The following is a 16,860-nucleotide window of genomic DNA, read 5'->3' on the forward strand; positions in this document are numbered from 1 at the left end:
TTCATAAAATAATTTTCAACATGCATTTCTTACTTTCAAACATTTCAAGCAACGAAAATAATAGAGACAGCCCTCAAACATGTTATAAAGGAATAAAAATGCATTCCAAAATCACCTTAACGATGCTTTCAAGTGCTTCAAGTAAAGAAAGTAAAGATGATCCATATATGTATGTTTCTTTTCTCACTATTTAAGCAAATACTCATGCTTAAGCCTCAAAATAAATTTCTATATTTCATGATATTCGAAATGAGATAGAATAGAGGAGAAGAGAAGAATACCTCTTTAGTGTAGACTTAAAGCAAAGTATTAAAGATTGAAGAAAGCACCACAGAAATTTCTCCTGAAAGTCTCACGCAAAAGCTTTTCTCGAATTTCTAGTTCCTTAAGCCGCAAATCCTTCGAACGATAGAGAGGCAGGAAAACTTTTTTCGAACAACAGAGAAGGAATAAATCCGTTTGCTAACCGTGAAAGAGGAAGAAAGTAAATGCCAAAAATTTTTTCCCCCAAGAACTCCCCCTTTCTCTTTTTTTTTTTTTTACTCGAGTAGCCGTACCACAAAAGAAGACGCAAAAACTCCTCTAATCACCGTAAGCCAAAAAGCAAAGAAAAGAAAAAGGAATGTCGATCGTTTGCCGCCATAGCCTACCAATCGAGCAAGAGAAAGGGAATGACATCATAAATGAGAACGTATAGCCTCGAGAAGGAGAAGGGTCGGCCAGGTGGAACTTCGCAGTTGAAGGGTTGCTCGGTCGAGCGGAGCTCGAAGAGACGAGTGAGACGAGCCGCATGCTCAATCGGCAGTGGAATGCCGCGTGTGAGGGAAGAGGAAGACAGGAATGTCGCGCGTGGGTAAGGATCAAATACAACTTAGGGTTATAAATACTGATATTATAAATGATAAATATATTAAATATTTGATATTTCTTAAAATAAAATTTGATTAGTACCATTTTTGTCCATGCGTCACAATACAACAAAATGGATGTTCCTTTTAGGTAATTTTGACGCTCCGGACGCATTGAAGCGATCCGTCTCGCCGTCGGTAGTCATTTTGATGCGTTTTGACGAATTCATCGATTTGCGTGTCAATTTTCTCTTGTAAAAAATATGACAATATGGGTGTCCTTTCCTACCAAATTTAGTGTCCCGGACGCGTTGGCGCAGTCTATTTCGTCGTCGGAGAACATCCGGAGAAGTTCGTATTTTCACCCACCCTCTGAGCTTAATTGAAGTCCGATTTCGTGCAATTTTGTGAATTTTGTGCATTTGGTGTGTGTATGTGACGAAAAAGTCGTGACGATGTTTTTCTAAGGCTTAGAGTCCTATTAGGAGCTTTTCCCTTGAGTCTTCACAAAATAGCCCATAACCGCTCGTTCATAAGACGATGGTATTGTGCCATAAATGTTGGACATCAAAGAAAAACAGAAATTGGTTAAAATTTCTAAAAGGGTGGGTCTCAATTCTAGTTTTCTAAGATGGTCAATAGGAACTCCTAGAGCTAGATCCTAAGACCGTAAGGAAAAAGAAATGACCTCAAAAATGAGGTCAACAAATGGACCCCCAATAGGTGTGGTGTGCTGACCAAGCACACCGCGCGTATTGGTGTTGACCGAATGGATCAACAAACCAATGAATGTTTAAGTAGACTGATCGAAGGTCGAACTTGATATGAAATTGAATTTGAGTTGGATTCCCAATCGGGAACCCAAAGCTCGAGAAAAATTTTGCGAATGAATGAGTTGATGATTGACAGATATATATATTTTCAAACTGTTGTCATGGACTTGAGTTTTCAAATAACTTTTGAAGTATGTGTAAAGGAAAGATTCAACATTTGACAATAATATCAAAGAATGTGTAGCGGAAGAATTAAGAAAACTATATCAACTCGACGTACCGCTGGAGATGTTATATTCGAACTGATATGTGATGAGGAGAATATATATGTCACGTTGAGAAGGAAAGCACTGGGACTCACATCCAACCTAAGTGGTAACGAGAAAAATATATGCTACATTGAGGAGGAAAGCTCTGGGACTCACATCCAACTCAAGTGGTAGCGGGAAAATAGCTTTGTCAGGTTAGGAAGGAAAGCACTGGGACTCACATCCAACCTAAGTGGTGACGGGAAAAATGTTTGCTACAATGAGGAGGAAAGCTCTGAAACTCGCATCCAACTCAAGTGGTAGCGGGAAAATATCTTGTTCATTGAGGAAATACGAAGATTCAAATATGTAAATTTGTGGGGAATATGTGAAGAAACCGGAAGCCTTAACATCTATTGAAGGGTGCCTCACACCGATCATCGAGAATTTGAAATTTGAAGGAATCGGAAGCCTTAACATCAATTGAAGAGGGTCTCACACCGATCCTCGAGAATTTGAAATTTGAAGGAATCGGAAGCCTTAACATCCATTGAAAGGGGCCTCACACCGATCCTCGAGAATCTGAAATTTGAAGAAATCGGAAGCCTTAACATCCATTTAAGGGGGTCTCACACCGATCCCCGGAGAATCTGAAATTTGAAGGAATCGGAAGTCTTAACATCCATTGAAGGGGACCTCACACCGTTCCTCGGGGAATTTAAAATTTGAAGGAATCGAAAGACTTAACATCCATTGAAGATGGCCTCACAGAGATCCTCGGGAATTTCAAATTTGAAAGAAATTTTGTGGAATTTAGGAGAGTTGTGAAAAATGCATGTAGTAATTTATGCAGTGTAGAATTTTGTGAAAGTTTATGTAGATGTTGCAAGTATATGGATATTTGTGAAGAATTATGGAGCTTATGAAAGTTTTGAAAAAAAGGGCACATTGGGAAAGAATGTTGAAGGTTCGAAAAGGCGAACAAAGAATCAGCCCGGGAAGGAATGTCAGAGATTCGCATCCAACGTCAAAGTTGATCGAAGAATTATCCCTGTGGAAAAAGATGCAGCTTTATATTTGTAGAACCAGCCAAACCTCATACGCACCAGACAAGAATCTGAGAAGAGTGTGGTTCAATAGAGCCCAGCTATCCTCTTCCACAGGAGGAAGAGGACCCAGTTTTAGACAAGTGCAGCATCCGTATTTCTAAGAACGATGTTATCTTTGAAATACCACAATGCATAGTACTCCTTGAGGTACTATCCGCTGACAGGAGGCATGTGTAGAAATAACCCATTCTTTAAGGTACTTTCAGAATTATATTCTCCCAAGTACACTTAAAGATGTGTCACTTCTAAGAACGTCACAGCTTGAGGGGCTGCAATTTTGTACCGTCGTTGTAGTGTATGTTATCATTTCTTCATCACTGATTTTGCGTAAATAAAGTCCATGTTGTTCTGGGAAATCGTCTTGACATTCTGGAATTGATATCAAGGTTGAATCTTCTGGGCACTGAAAGATATGACTTCGGGGTAAAACTTCATTAATTGTTAATAACATAGCCTTTTACTTTAGTTCTTTCTTTCTAGGCCTAAGCAAATCTCAAAAATTTTACTCATGTGATTATAACATTTTTCATCTCCCAAGGATATTTCTGAGTCAATTAATAGTCGACCAAAAAGACAAGATCACTGAATCTTTTCCTGAGTATAATATCCGGAGAATTTCCTTAAGAGAGCATTTCAAGTCTCATTAATTAAGGGAAATTAGGACACCAATTTTTGATTGTACATCTACCTCAAGCTTCTTCTCATGGAGACTTTTCATTTCATTTCTTTTTTTTTATTCCCCTTTCTTTTTTTTTATTGAGAACTACTATATCTGGTGAGACATATGTTAAAGATTTTGAATGTCTGAATTCAGACACCAATTTTTGATTTTATGCTTACCTCAAGCTTCTTCTTATTTTTTTTTTGCTCCGTTTGTTTTCTGAGAATTACTATATCTGGTGGAACGTATGTTAAAGATTTTGAATGTCCAAATTCCCCTAACTAATAATCCCCAAATATTTCTTAAGACGAATTTTAAGATATTATAACTCGTTCGAAAGTGAGGACCCAGTCACATGGTAAGAAATTAAAAGGCTCATGATATCCCGAGTCAATTACTCATATTTCGAACACACTATCTTATTTTGAAATCAGCTTAGGACCCAGTCCGCATTCCTTAAAGTGGATGACTCAGCTATTAGGGCATTAATTTCCTTCTCCCCTGAAGTCATAGTTTCCTTCACAATGCTGGAACTTTTATCTTTGATTACTCCTTTATCGATCGTCCTGTTGAACTCTGAATATTTTGTTAATCATGCTTTCCAAACATTGAACAGTTCTGAAAAATAATAAGTTTTTTCTTTATTTATTGCGATGGGAGGGAAGGAACATACAAACATTGATATCACTAACATCCCCTTTTGACAACAAAAAAAAGTACAATAGTAATTAAAAGACTTTCATCCTTTATTAGCTGCATCGGAGTAAAGCGGGACATTCGGATCGACCGAAATCATATTGATAGTCAGGTTCCTTTTAAATACTCTTTCGTCAATCCCTATTCTCTCGTTATTGAAGTTCTCCTCAAGCCAATCTTTACAAGTGAAACAATCTTTTATGTTGTATCCGATCAGCCTGTGATATGGGCAGTACTTCGAGGGCAATACTTCGGATGATCTTTTTCATCAACTTCATCTGATTTCTTCGGTTCAGGGAGCTTGAATTCAGTTTCTTTTATCAAATTTTGAAACATCTGTTCAACTGCCTCATCCTTGAAAGGATATATTTTGTTCAAACGATTCTTTATGTTCGGAGGTTTTCCTTCATCTGTTTGATAAGACACATGCTGAAACGATTGTTGGTCATTCCGCCGAGGACGTTGGTAGATCTGTCGAGGCTGTTCGACTTGAATCTGCAATGATCGCTTGCCCCTACCAACCACTGCTGCTGTCCCATATTTCTTCTTAGATGTCTTTAATGGCTCTAGCTTCCCAATTTTCTCAAGAAAACCAATATGTTTCGCTTCTTCTTGAAGATTCCCAACTTTTCTAAGCAGCTTCTCGAAGCTCTTAATGGTGAATCCCTTGAGTAAGAAACCCACTGGACCATGGATGTTCTTTAGAAGGATTTCGACTGCGTGCTGCTCTTGGAGTTGTGGCTCACAGCTCATGCTCAAATTCCTCCATCGCAGAATGTAGTCCATCAATGTTTCGGCTGACTTCTGTTGCTCGACCACAAGATCACCGACGGTGATATAGTGCCTAGCCCCAGCAAACCGCTTAGCAAAGAGGTCTTCTAATTCTGCAAATGTTCTTACTGAGTCATTGGACAGTTCAGCGTACCATTCAAAAGCGATTCCCAAAAGACTGCTCACAAATTGACGACACAGCAACGCATCATTATCCCCCGTGTTGCCACAACTTACTCGGAAGTGTGCAACATGCTAACGGGGATTTTCCGTTCCATCAAATGTCTTAAACAACGGTGGTATGAAACCCTCAGGGTATTGAACATTATCAAATTCGTCGGGATAGGGCCTATCCTTTAGAATCAATGTCTCTCCTTTTGATTGAGTCAGAGCTTTTCTCACCTGTTGTTCCACCATTTGGTTAATGTCTTTTTCTGATATTGATTCATGAATTGAGTCTTTCTTCGGTTGAATATCTTCATTGACCGAAGTGAATTCATTTTTACCATCGACGATCTGGACGTTTTCTGAATGGCTTGCGCCTGGGGGTACTGTCGGCAGTGATTGTGATTGTCCTTGAGTAGTGGTTATAGCGGTCGTCGTTTCTTCTAGTTGTTTCTACATCTAGTTGATCTGTTCATCACGTTGTTGAATGGCTCTTCGCAACTCATCCACGGCGTTCTCCTCAGTGGGTAAAGGAGCATCGCACAAGAATAAGGTGGCTCTGGCCTCAATAACATTAATTTCTGCAAACTCTTCTATCTCATATTCTGAGTTCATCACCCATATATTTTCTTCATTCTTCAGATAACCGTGTAATGTCGGCTCGAAGCTTTTCCAATGAATCCTCGATTGCCCTTCCTTTGACAACTTTAAGGTCAATTGGAGATTTTTTATGAACTTCACATCTTTTGCTGAGCACTGATGTAGTTGTGTAAAAGTCAGATGAAGCAACTGGATTAGCTGAAATCATATTGATGGCTCTGTAAAATCCTCTTTCAAAATTATTTTTTTTTCATTTTTGAAATTTTTTTCAAGCCATTCTTTGAAGCTGATATAGTTTTCTATAGTATGTCCAAGCAGTCTGTGGTAAGAATAGTAGTTAGGATGATCTTTCATATCGACTTTCTCCGGCCTCTTTGGCTCTCGTAATCTGAATTTGAGATTTTTAATCAAATCCTGGAACATCTTGGCTACAGCTTCTTTTTTGAAAGAATATACTTTGTTCACTCCTGCTATCATCTTAAATTTTCCTTCGAATGTCGTCACCGGCCTTGGATCATTATTGAGATATGGTGGCGGTGATGTGGTAACCACCTCATAGACTCCAACATCTCCGTAAGTGGCAGGCAACTGGTGGAACTTATTCCTCATGCGTAGAGGTGAGGTCTCACGTAATCCTATTTCACCTAGTCGGAGGGTAGTGTCAGTAGTAGCTAGCTCTGTGGCTTTCGCCTTCTCAGCCTTTAGAATTTTCTGGTTGTGTCTCCCTTCTTTTTTTTTGGTCAGTCCCTTCTTTTTTTTGGTCAGTTGCACGGACTTTGAATTGGACCCAATTTCGAATGCAGAAAACGGCGGGGCAAAAGCATCAATAGACACTTCTTCGTAAAGAATCTCCTTCCCTTTGTTTAGTGGAACACTTGGAGTAGTAACGGTGAATCCAGTGGCAGAAGCAGAAACAGTCTTGGAAGCGGTCCCGCCCCTAGTGGCAGACTTTACGGCAACAGCAGAATTCTTTTCAATCCACACCCTCTTCAGAGGGGGAACTTCGTTAGCAGACTTGATATTAAACTCCACCACAAGCTCGACGAACTTGTCCATTTCAAGTTTCATTATGGCAACAGCAATATTCCCGAATTTGACTTCAATATCATTGAATCCTTCTCCAAATTTAATGATCGCCAAGTTTGGCAGTTCACTCTTGCTAACAGCAAACTCCACTCCATGGTGACGTCATTACTCCGTCAATTGTAGATTTCTGAGTGTTGATACCGTTCAAGGCCTTACAAGCTCAACATAGAAGCTAAAATTAGCACAATTATCTAGTGAACTAGGTATTTCTTTGAAGTTTTGTGATTTTGATTTGTGTTGTTTTTGTCAAAAATTTTCTTTTCTCATGTTTTGTTTTAATATCGGGTTTTGAGACTTCAACATTGTCGAGGAAAGTTGAAAAGAAATTTGACGTGACTTGTAAAAAGGACAAAAAAAGGATAAGCAAATTTTATAAGCAAATTTTAGAAGAGAAGTGAAGTGATTATGAGGCATAGGAGCTAGCCCAAAATAGGAAATGATCTATTCCACATGACCTTGACCTCGACCTTAACACACCACACCTATTAGGGGTCCACCCCACTAAACCTTAGGGTCCTGGACCTTTCCGCTTAAGGATGGTAAAGCAGACGGTACTGAACTCCAAGAGGAGTTGACTGTACTGGCTCAAGGAAGAAATGAGCACAGTAGGTCAACAGAAGAATGGTAGTCTGGCCCATGAGAGACATATACACACTACCGATGTTTGAAACCGCATATACACACTACCGATGTTTGAAAAGAAAACCACATGATCAAAGATGGAGAGAGGAACCAGTCCCCAGCAAAGTCGTCAGAATTTGTCGGTCGTTTTTTTTCTTTTAACTTCGTGATTTGAAAAAGTTATGATTTTGTGATTTTGAAAATAATTTAAATATGAATATAACCCTTTTCTTATTTTAAAAAGTAACATTTTAATTTTAAATAGGTGAGACCAAACGGGTCTCACATTTTAAATAATTTAGATGATTGAATACAATACTATAAGTAATACACTTACCCCGAATAATAAATATATCACTTGTAATAGAGATTCAATCACCTAGATTAAAGAATTTATGACATTCGTTTTAGTTTATAAAATATTTTTATAAAAAGGCCAACAAGTTCCCCTACCTAACATAAAAAATTAGATAGGTTTATTTTATTTGGGTTTCAGGTTCCCTATACAGGCAAACCCCTATAGTTAATTACATCTTAAATGACTGGAAGTCGTTTAAGAAAACTCTCGATTAAGATCAGGTGATTTTGCCTTCAAGATTTCAAAGTCTAGGTTTTCACGATTGGACATAGGAAAATCAAATGGGAATGCCTCAAAATAGGAACAATTATTTAAGAAATCCAAAGGGAAGAAAAGTAGGGGATATCACAGATCTGGGAAAAACCCCGGTGAACTCCCAACTATCCTGTTGTTTGGCTTTATGTCTTTTGAAATGATTTAATTTGATATTTCAATCCTGAAAATTATTTAGGAGTTAGGACTTATGTTCACACAATATCAGACTGTGCAAATAGCCTAAAAAGATAGGAGGATTTATAATTGCACAACAGAGTATTGAATCCTAAAGTGGTAGAACATGGTAACCTCGGAATCTAAAGTGTAACCTTGGAATCTCGGAAACCTAAAGCCGCACGGTAACCTCGGAATCCTAAAGTGTTAGGACTTATAATTGCACAACAGAGTTATGCAAAAAGCCTAAAGAGTGATCTTATGAGTTGTTATTTAAATTAAATAATGTAATAGGTGAAGTGAATGTGTTTATATGATGTGTTTTGATGTTTTGTTGATCCACCTTGAAGTTGCTCTTCGTCGTGAATGTGTTCTTGTCTTGCATGCGGAATGCCGCGCGTGGGTAAGGATCAAATACGACTTAGGGTTATAAATCCTGATATTATAAATGATAAATATATAAAATATTTGATATTTCTTAAAAATAAATTTGATTAGTATCTTTTTTGTCCGTGTGTCACAATACAACAAAATAAATGTTCCTTTTAGGTAATTTTGACGCTCCGGACGCATTGAAGCGATCTATCTCGCCGTCGATTTTCGTTTTGACGAATTTATCGATTTGCGTGTCAATTTTCTCGTGTCAAAAATATGACAATATGGGTGTCCTTTCCTACCAAAATTGGTGTCGCGGACGCGTTGGCACAGTCTATTTCGTCGTCGAGGATCATCCGGAGAAGTTCGTATTTTTACCCGTCCTCTAAGCTTAATTGAAGTCCGATTTCGTGCAATTTTGTGAATTTTGTGCATTTGATGTGTGTATGTGATGAAAAAGTCGTGACGATATTTTCTTAAGGCTTTGAGTCCTATTAGGAGTTTTTCCCTTGAGTCTTCACAAAATAGTCCATAACCGCTCGTTCATATGACGATGGTATTGTGTCATAAATGTTGGACATCAAAGAAAAACAGGAATTGGTTAGAATTTCTAAAAGGGTGGGTCTCAATTTTAATTTTCTAAGATGGTCAATAGGAACTCCTAGAGCTAGATCCTAAGACCCTAAGGAAAAAGAAATGACCTAAAAAATGAGGTCAACACTTAACTAGCAAAACCGAATAAAACTATCAATGCCCTAGCACTCCTCTATCGCGTGAATCGTGCGATCCCTATTACACCACCATTATTTCACAGAATACCTAACAACTCTGTCGCGGCCTGGCCTAAGAGCTTGGAATATCAAGATAGAAACAAACGGTCAGACATAGAATGTACTATCTATATATTTTTATTTCTTAAATAAAATCATCCAAAATATAAAAAACTCACTATATTACACTTAATTTTAAAAATTTCTAGATTTAAAAAATTTACAACAAATAGCAGAGTAAAAATTGAAATGTTTCTACTAACTCTCTGGGGCTCCTCGACGTTTGTACACTTAGTCTCTAGAATTTATCAATTCTAAAAGAGATTTTCCCGAAAATTATTAGCAATTAGAGATACGAGTTAAACGACTCGGTGGATAAAATATCTTTAAATTATAACCGTTCATATTTTTAATTTTTTTATAAAAAGATAGAAAACACTAAAAATGAGACAATAAAGAAATTAGCTTCATTGTTACTTTCATTTATTTTATTTAAAGCACTCATCAATGAGAGTCAAAATCAAAATGTGTACAAAAAATACACATTTCGCAATATTTTTCAAAACTAACTAAAAAGATAGCAACCATTTCCATTTTTGTTTCTATTAATGTTTGTGGGTACATTGTTTTTTATCAATCACAATAAGGGAGTGACTCCACATTTGCATATGCATATAACATGAAGTTTTCTTTATTTTATTTACATTTTCTTTAACTAATTTAGCATATGAAAAATATAACATTTGCAGTTTAAAAGAAAATACTAAAAGCAATTGAAACCATTTACAGATGAATTCAGAAATTTAAAAAAAAATTAACATTTGCATATGGAAAACAACAGCTATAAACACATCATCAACAGCACAGTGATGAAAAAATAATGAATACTGATTAGCACTTCTCATTGTGGCGGTGTTTATAAACTCAATGATTGTTGATTGGAATTCAATAAGCTGGGTTGAAACTATGTTATATTGTGTTAGAAGAAACTTTTCAAAATGCTAAAGAACATATCTTGTTTATATAGGTGTCAACATTACTAGCATATTTGTACACTTGAAATGAACTTGAAGCAAAAGCTAAAAAATCAATACACATTAATTTTATTCCAAATGAATACCTTCACTGCACAATATGATTAATAAGAGAAGATACAAGCTCATAAAGCAATCTTACAATTGTTCATGATTTTCGCATCAGTTTTGTCTCCTTCTATGTTTGCAGCATCCATATAACCATTGTCTAATTTTGATGATGAATTCTCAACTGTCATGTCTAATAAATCATGATCCAGGTTTGTTGATGCAGCATTAGTTACCATACTAGTTTGGCAGACAGATTTTAGGGCATCAAGTCTATAAGGCCTTATACAAGTAAGATCCATCTCTGCAGCCAATTTTTTTATATCCATCACCTGAAAACTTTTTAATATTCATACAGATTTCAAAAAAGATTAGAGCATGATAGATGTAAATAACATAACAATCATGAAGAAAGTCACTAGAAAAAGGATTTCCATTAAATTGTGCGTCTTCTATTGTGTCAAACCTGTTGCATCAAGTAATATCAAATCAAATTTCATGATTTGGTTTAATATACATTTTCATGGCACCGTCATTTTCTGTTGCAACAGATTTCCTCAATAGATGAACAACAAAACAAAACCCGATTCACTCACACAGCAAAAGTCATGGAAAATACTAAATGAGGACTTTGTTTGATTGGCAAATACATGTGTTTAACAAGTTAATTTTATAACACCACCCGTGAATAATCAAACATATCCAACACATCATACACCTCATTAAAAACCCATTTGTTTCAGCTTTTCTCGCAACCCAAGCAAATGAGCTCAAATTATAAAACAAGCACAGATTCATATGTTATTTCATAAATGCTCAATGATTGCAAACGTTTTACAACTACCTTTCCAATTTACTCTAAAAACCTCTATTTCAAGAGGAAATCTACAGCGAGTTAAAATCTTTGGTCAAGAAGCACATGGCCTGCAACCCCCAAAGCCCATCCGACAAGTGGAACAAGAATTTATTTGTTCAATGCAACTTTGTAAAAATACCCATCGTCATCATCATTTGTTAATCCAAACTATTGGGTTTTGGCTTTTTGAGTTTTCATTCTCCATCCATCTTCATTGAGTTTGCAAGAGTCAAAACGTAGCCTATTGATACTACTTTATTTTAATAAATTATACTTCTATCGACACTCGAATTATTTCTAAATCTAGCTACTATGTTTTATTTACACATCTATTTTAACATCTCGAGTTTTTGAGACACCTAATTTGAGAATCAATAACTTTGTAGCCCAACACTCAAATACATACAAAATGGTTGATCTCATTGCAACAATCTAAAATTTACTTTTTTAGTCTATAATATTCTCATATTTCATAGGATAAGGACTTCATTATTTTAAACAAAAAAGTTATACTCTAGAAGTTATATCATCATATATATTGTCATTGCGTTTTATGATAAATCTAATGTGCTTGAACCTATTGCAGTGGATCAGAATACAAGCTCTAGAAAAGATGGGGTCTATTTTTTTTTATGACAAACTTTAGGCCAATAAAAAAAAAGTAAAATAACTTTAGGGTTTAGTAGATTTGACAATACAAATACGGCAAACAATGATAATTTCGTTCAAGTGGAATAAATTTTATTAGAGATGGAAGTCGCTTAGGAAGTTGTTTTTGAAATGCTCAATTCTAATTTCACAAGTAGATAAACATTATTTCTTATAAATTGGATTTTTACAATTTGACAATATTTCTTGTTATACCTATCTGTGATTCCACCCATATTTGATCAGTCACATGAGTCATGTGGAGCCCACCAGCCTAAGCCGACAAGTGAACTGGCTTGGGCTTGGCTCATTAAGCTGCTCGCAAGCTGAGCATGATGAGCAAGCAAACCAAAGTCAAGCTAGCCTTGACTTGACTTGTTGGCTCATGAGTTGACCTGTTTAAAAATCAATATATTACTATAAAATAGCATAAAATTATTTTAAAAATTAAGATTTAATCCATAAATTATTAAAAAAGTTTAAATTTTTAATTTTATAGCAAGTAGTTTCTTATAATTTATCTCCTAATTACTCATTTTATTATAAAACAAGCTTAAATTAATATCATTTTCTCTTTTTCATGCTAAGTGAGTTAGCTTGTGCGCCGATTCAAATTCGTAGAATTAATCTCAAGCACGAACTCGATTAGTTAATCAAGCTCGAGCTTGACTCGATTCGTTTAAAACCCTGGTTAGCTATAAAGAAGGGACTTATAAGAAAAAGAAAATATTGCCTTTATTGAATGATGACCCGAGAACTTAAAGAGCAAGAAAAAAACATGGTTTAATATTCTATTTCCACATCCAGTACAATAAGATATAAAATTAATAATTCAGGCAGTATATCTAATCATATAAGTGTTTCCCGTTCTGAGCAAGACACAAACCAGGATTACCTTATTGTGTGATCTATCAACAGCAACAACTTCTCCATTATCCCTCATAAGCATGGCAATTGCAGTCGTTTTCCCACCAGGAGCAGCACACATGTCTAATATCCGTTCTCCTTGTTGGGGATCTAAAATAAGTTCACTTTGTTCAAATAACAGAGATATCATGCAGGAAGTAAAAGAAAATAAGCTAAGATAACAACAAACAATGATTGTGTTAATTGTAGCATTATCTATTCAAAAACTATCAATAGTACAAAAAGGGAAAGGAAAGCTTAATATGATGCAAAATGCAAAATGTAGAAAACATGCAATTTGGTACTTTTATGATCCCATCCGATCTAATAGATTTCTATCATCAAAGAGAGTGGTACATTATAACTACCAAATGGTTAGTGTGCAAACGATGACTTTGGGAGTTTAAATAGTTGTACTGATGAGGATATTCACATTGGTGAAGTTATTTGAAATAAAACAAAAAATAGCACCTTCATAGAACTATTTGAAGCGCACTCAGCCTGGAAGATGTAAAAGCGGGTACAAATGCGTTAATATATTGTAAAAAATAATCCAATACATAGTTGGAGTTCATAAATGCAGTTCCCTGATTTTTGTTTTCAAAATAAGTGGATAAAATTGAGAAGTGAACCTTTTTCATAAGGGATATTACACTAACAATTTTGCTAGCATGAGTACATGTTTATTTTTGGACCACATTTTCTTCTCCAAGGCTTCTAACAAAAAAGCCTAGCCTTGGAGTTGTGCATCAAGGCATTTAATTGTTGTAGTGTGTCACTAAGGATGTGTGGAAAACCTCCAAGTGAGTAGGGGAATTTTATGTGGGAGTTTGGCCAAGGGAAGATGATCAGGCAAGGGCTTAGGTCAAATCACCCCTAAAACTACCCCTTAGAATTATTAACTCTAGGGCTCCAAAATTGAGGGGTATTTTAAATATGAATCCTTTCGGAAGTTATAAAAGAAGAGTAAGAGATGTAATATAGAATTTTCAAAAGGAACAAAAAAAAATTTGGGTGTTTTGTGGAGTTACAATAAGGCTAGGGAGTTAGGTCTAATGATATCTTTCGGAGCAAGAAAGGAATAAAAAGGTTTGAAAATGTATGAATATTTGGTCAGAAGTTTTTAGTTGGGATCCAAAGGGTTAATCGAGTAGTGGAAAGGGGAGAGTCAAACAAGGCCAAGGGTGATTATTTTTATTTTGTTGTACGAGATGAATAAAGAGATTAGCAAAAGAAAAAGAAAAAAACTATGCCTTCCAACAAAAAGAGCCCAAAAAGATCTTCCACCAGCACACAACAAGAGGGTTTTCTGCCACCAAGAAAAAAAACTTAAAATTCATTATCCATCTATTTTTTTTTTCTCAACATCAAAAGCTAAATTCATCTTTTTGCTTTAGTTATGGATGTTCTTACTGGACAGTTACAACGGGATGTCCTTGTATAATTTTTTGTTAATGATATCCTTCTTGTAGACAAGAATAGAGAGAAAGGGTTCAGAAAAATTTTGATTTATGGAGATCAACTTAAGAATCTAAAGGCCTTCGTTTGAGTGGATCTAAAATTGAATACATGGAATGTAATTTTAATATTAGTAGATTTAGTGGAGGGGTTGTAACAATTAGTGATCAAGTCATTAAAAGAAGTGAATATTTTAGATTTCTCGAGTCTATCGTTCAAAATGACGGTGATATAGAAAGAGATGTTATTAGGAAAATTAAAGTTGGATAGTTGAGTGGAGAAATGCAGAGGGGTCTATTTTGTGATAGAAAAGGACCACATATAAGGAATAATTTTATAAGATGATGGTGAGACCTGCAAAGCTTCATGGTGCAAAATGTTGGCCTGTAAAAAATAAGCATAAAATTAAGTTTTGTTGAGATGAGAATGCTCGGGTGGCTAAGTGGCTTTACACTTAGAGGCAAAATGTGAAAGGAATTTATCCCTAAAAGGGTTGTAGTGAGAGAAAAAATTAGAGAGAGTCACCTTAGATAAACTTAAACAACGACCATCTGATGACCCTGTTAGAGAGTAGATGTTTTAAATTTGACTTAGGTTAAAAAATATAGAGGAAAACCCAAAATGACTATTAGAATTGAATAAAAATATGACAATGGAGAAAAACGATTCATGTAGCAGACACCACTTAGTGGAACAAAGGCTTGTTATTGTTGTTGTTATCAAAAGCTAAATTCCATTAATCAAAGTAAATATTTAAAGAAAGATATTAAGTCCCAAAAAAAGAACTTAAAAACGGAGAAAAAATTCAAAGCAAAGAAGGAGGAAGGAGTTACTCTAAGTTTCACTACAAGCAAAAAGTAGCTACCCCCACCAGGCAAATAAAGAAAGCAAAATATTAAATAAAAGACTCCAAAATAGAAGAAAAGTTTTGAATTTCAAAATTCAAATATAAAAATTTATTAATTGAATTTTAAATTTGAATCATGCATACAATTACAAACTTTCCAAATATGGACTTATTCTTTTTATGTTGGACAAATCATCCTAGGCCCTTGATCTTGATCTTATAATGGAGCTATCATGGCCCTTGCTCTCAAATTGAGCCACTGATCATGCTCGGGTCATGAAGTCATAATAATTCTATGCTTGATGTTATGCATTACTAAAATGTCACAATTATGCTTTCCTTCCGGGATGGAGGAGGGAAGAAACAGATGTTCATAACAATGTCTAAATGCACCACATTATTTCCTCTGCACATGAGATCTATTCTATTTTTTTAGGAAATTTAGAGAAATCGGAACTATCTTAAAATGTTAAACATAATAAATTATTCATAATTCTAAAAAATATTGAGATAAAATATGAATGATTGTTGTCACAAGCCCAACCAGAATCATGATAATGTTGGAAGCTCCACGAGAATTCTGCATCCAAACCTTCGGCCAAATCTTCCGTTATCAAGGGTCTCGTTATTGCTTTTGAATCCAATACAGTACAACCGACTTCTACCTAGAACAATCTAGAATCCTCCAATTCTCTTAAATGTCAAATGGAGCACTTAATCAAATTGTTTGGATCCCGTCAGCTTTCTTCTGGCCCATCGCCCTCCCACTTTCTTCAAGGTACGAAGTCTATGGCACTCACTTCTTTTGTCCCTTCTAGTCCATGGATCATTAATTCAGGTGTCATGGGCCACTTGAAAGAATGCTCTCAAGCCTTCTCGACATACATTCCTTGCTCAAGGAAAGATATTCTTATAATTGTTGACGGATCTTAACGTTTCATTGTTGGTAAAGGGAATGTTGTTTTAATAACAGATCTAACTTTGGAATCAGTGTTACATGTAACTTTGTTGAAGTGTAACATTTTATTTGTCATTAAGTAGACATATGATATTGATTGTGTTGTTCATTTTTCTTCTGTATATGTGTATTTCAAGATCACCGTTCAGGGAGGATGATTGGAACTGCCTAAGCAGGTAGGCGAGCTCTACTTCTTCCAGGAGAAAAGCACGGAGAACAAGGATACTCCACCTAGTATTTGTAGTTTATCTCAGCCCACTGAGTATCTTATTATGTTGTTACACTGTCGTTTGAGTCGTCCTAGTTTCCAGTATCTAAAACAATTGTATCTGTTGGTATTTACTAAAAAAAATCCTTTGAATTTCAAATGTGAAATCGGTCAGTTAGCTGAGCATCGTGTTTCTTATTCACTTCATAATTACACATCTTGAAAAAAGCAGTGGGATGCCGATGAATTTTTAGCATCAAGTTTAAATTTGAAGGATCATTTAAATGCAACAAGGCACGGTTGGTTGTCAAATGGTACTCATAGACCTACAGAGTTGACTATGATGAGACATTTGCTTGAGTTACAAAATTAAACACCATTCGGGTC

At 35.7% G+C, this 16,860-nt stretch overlaps 1 protein-coding gene across 6 annotated transcripts in view; it reads right to left on the minus strand.

Annotated features, from left to right (window-relative positions):
* LOC110031514 (putative methyltransferase NSUN6) overlaps positions 1-16,860 on the minus strand; it is a 108,303-nt gene that overhangs the window by 61,270 nt on the left and 30,173 nt on the right. For all 6 annotated transcript variants that reach the window (XR_002294743.1, XM_020734756.1, XM_020734755.1 and 3 more), the window contains 2 exons: positions 12,992-13,113; positions 10,687-10,924 (listed from right to left, as the gene is read on the minus strand). Coding sequence is in view for 5 of the 6 variants with exons in the window: in XM_020734756.1 (XP_020590415.1) it covers positions 10,687-10,924; positions 12,992-13,113 (360 nt within the window). In the remaining variant the exon portion in view is untranslated. The remainder of the gene's footprint in view (positions 1-10,686; positions 10,925-12,991; positions 13,114-16,860) is intronic.

The sequence above is a fragment of the Phalaenopsis equestris genome, unplaced genomic scaffold (assembly GCF_001263595.1).
Source record: "Phalaenopsis equestris unplaced genomic scaffold, ASM126359v1 Scaffold000836, whole genome shotgun sequence".
In the NCBI taxonomy this organism is placed as follows: Eukaryota; Viridiplantae; Streptophyta; class Magnoliopsida; order Asparagales; family Orchidaceae; genus Phalaenopsis; species Phalaenopsis equestris.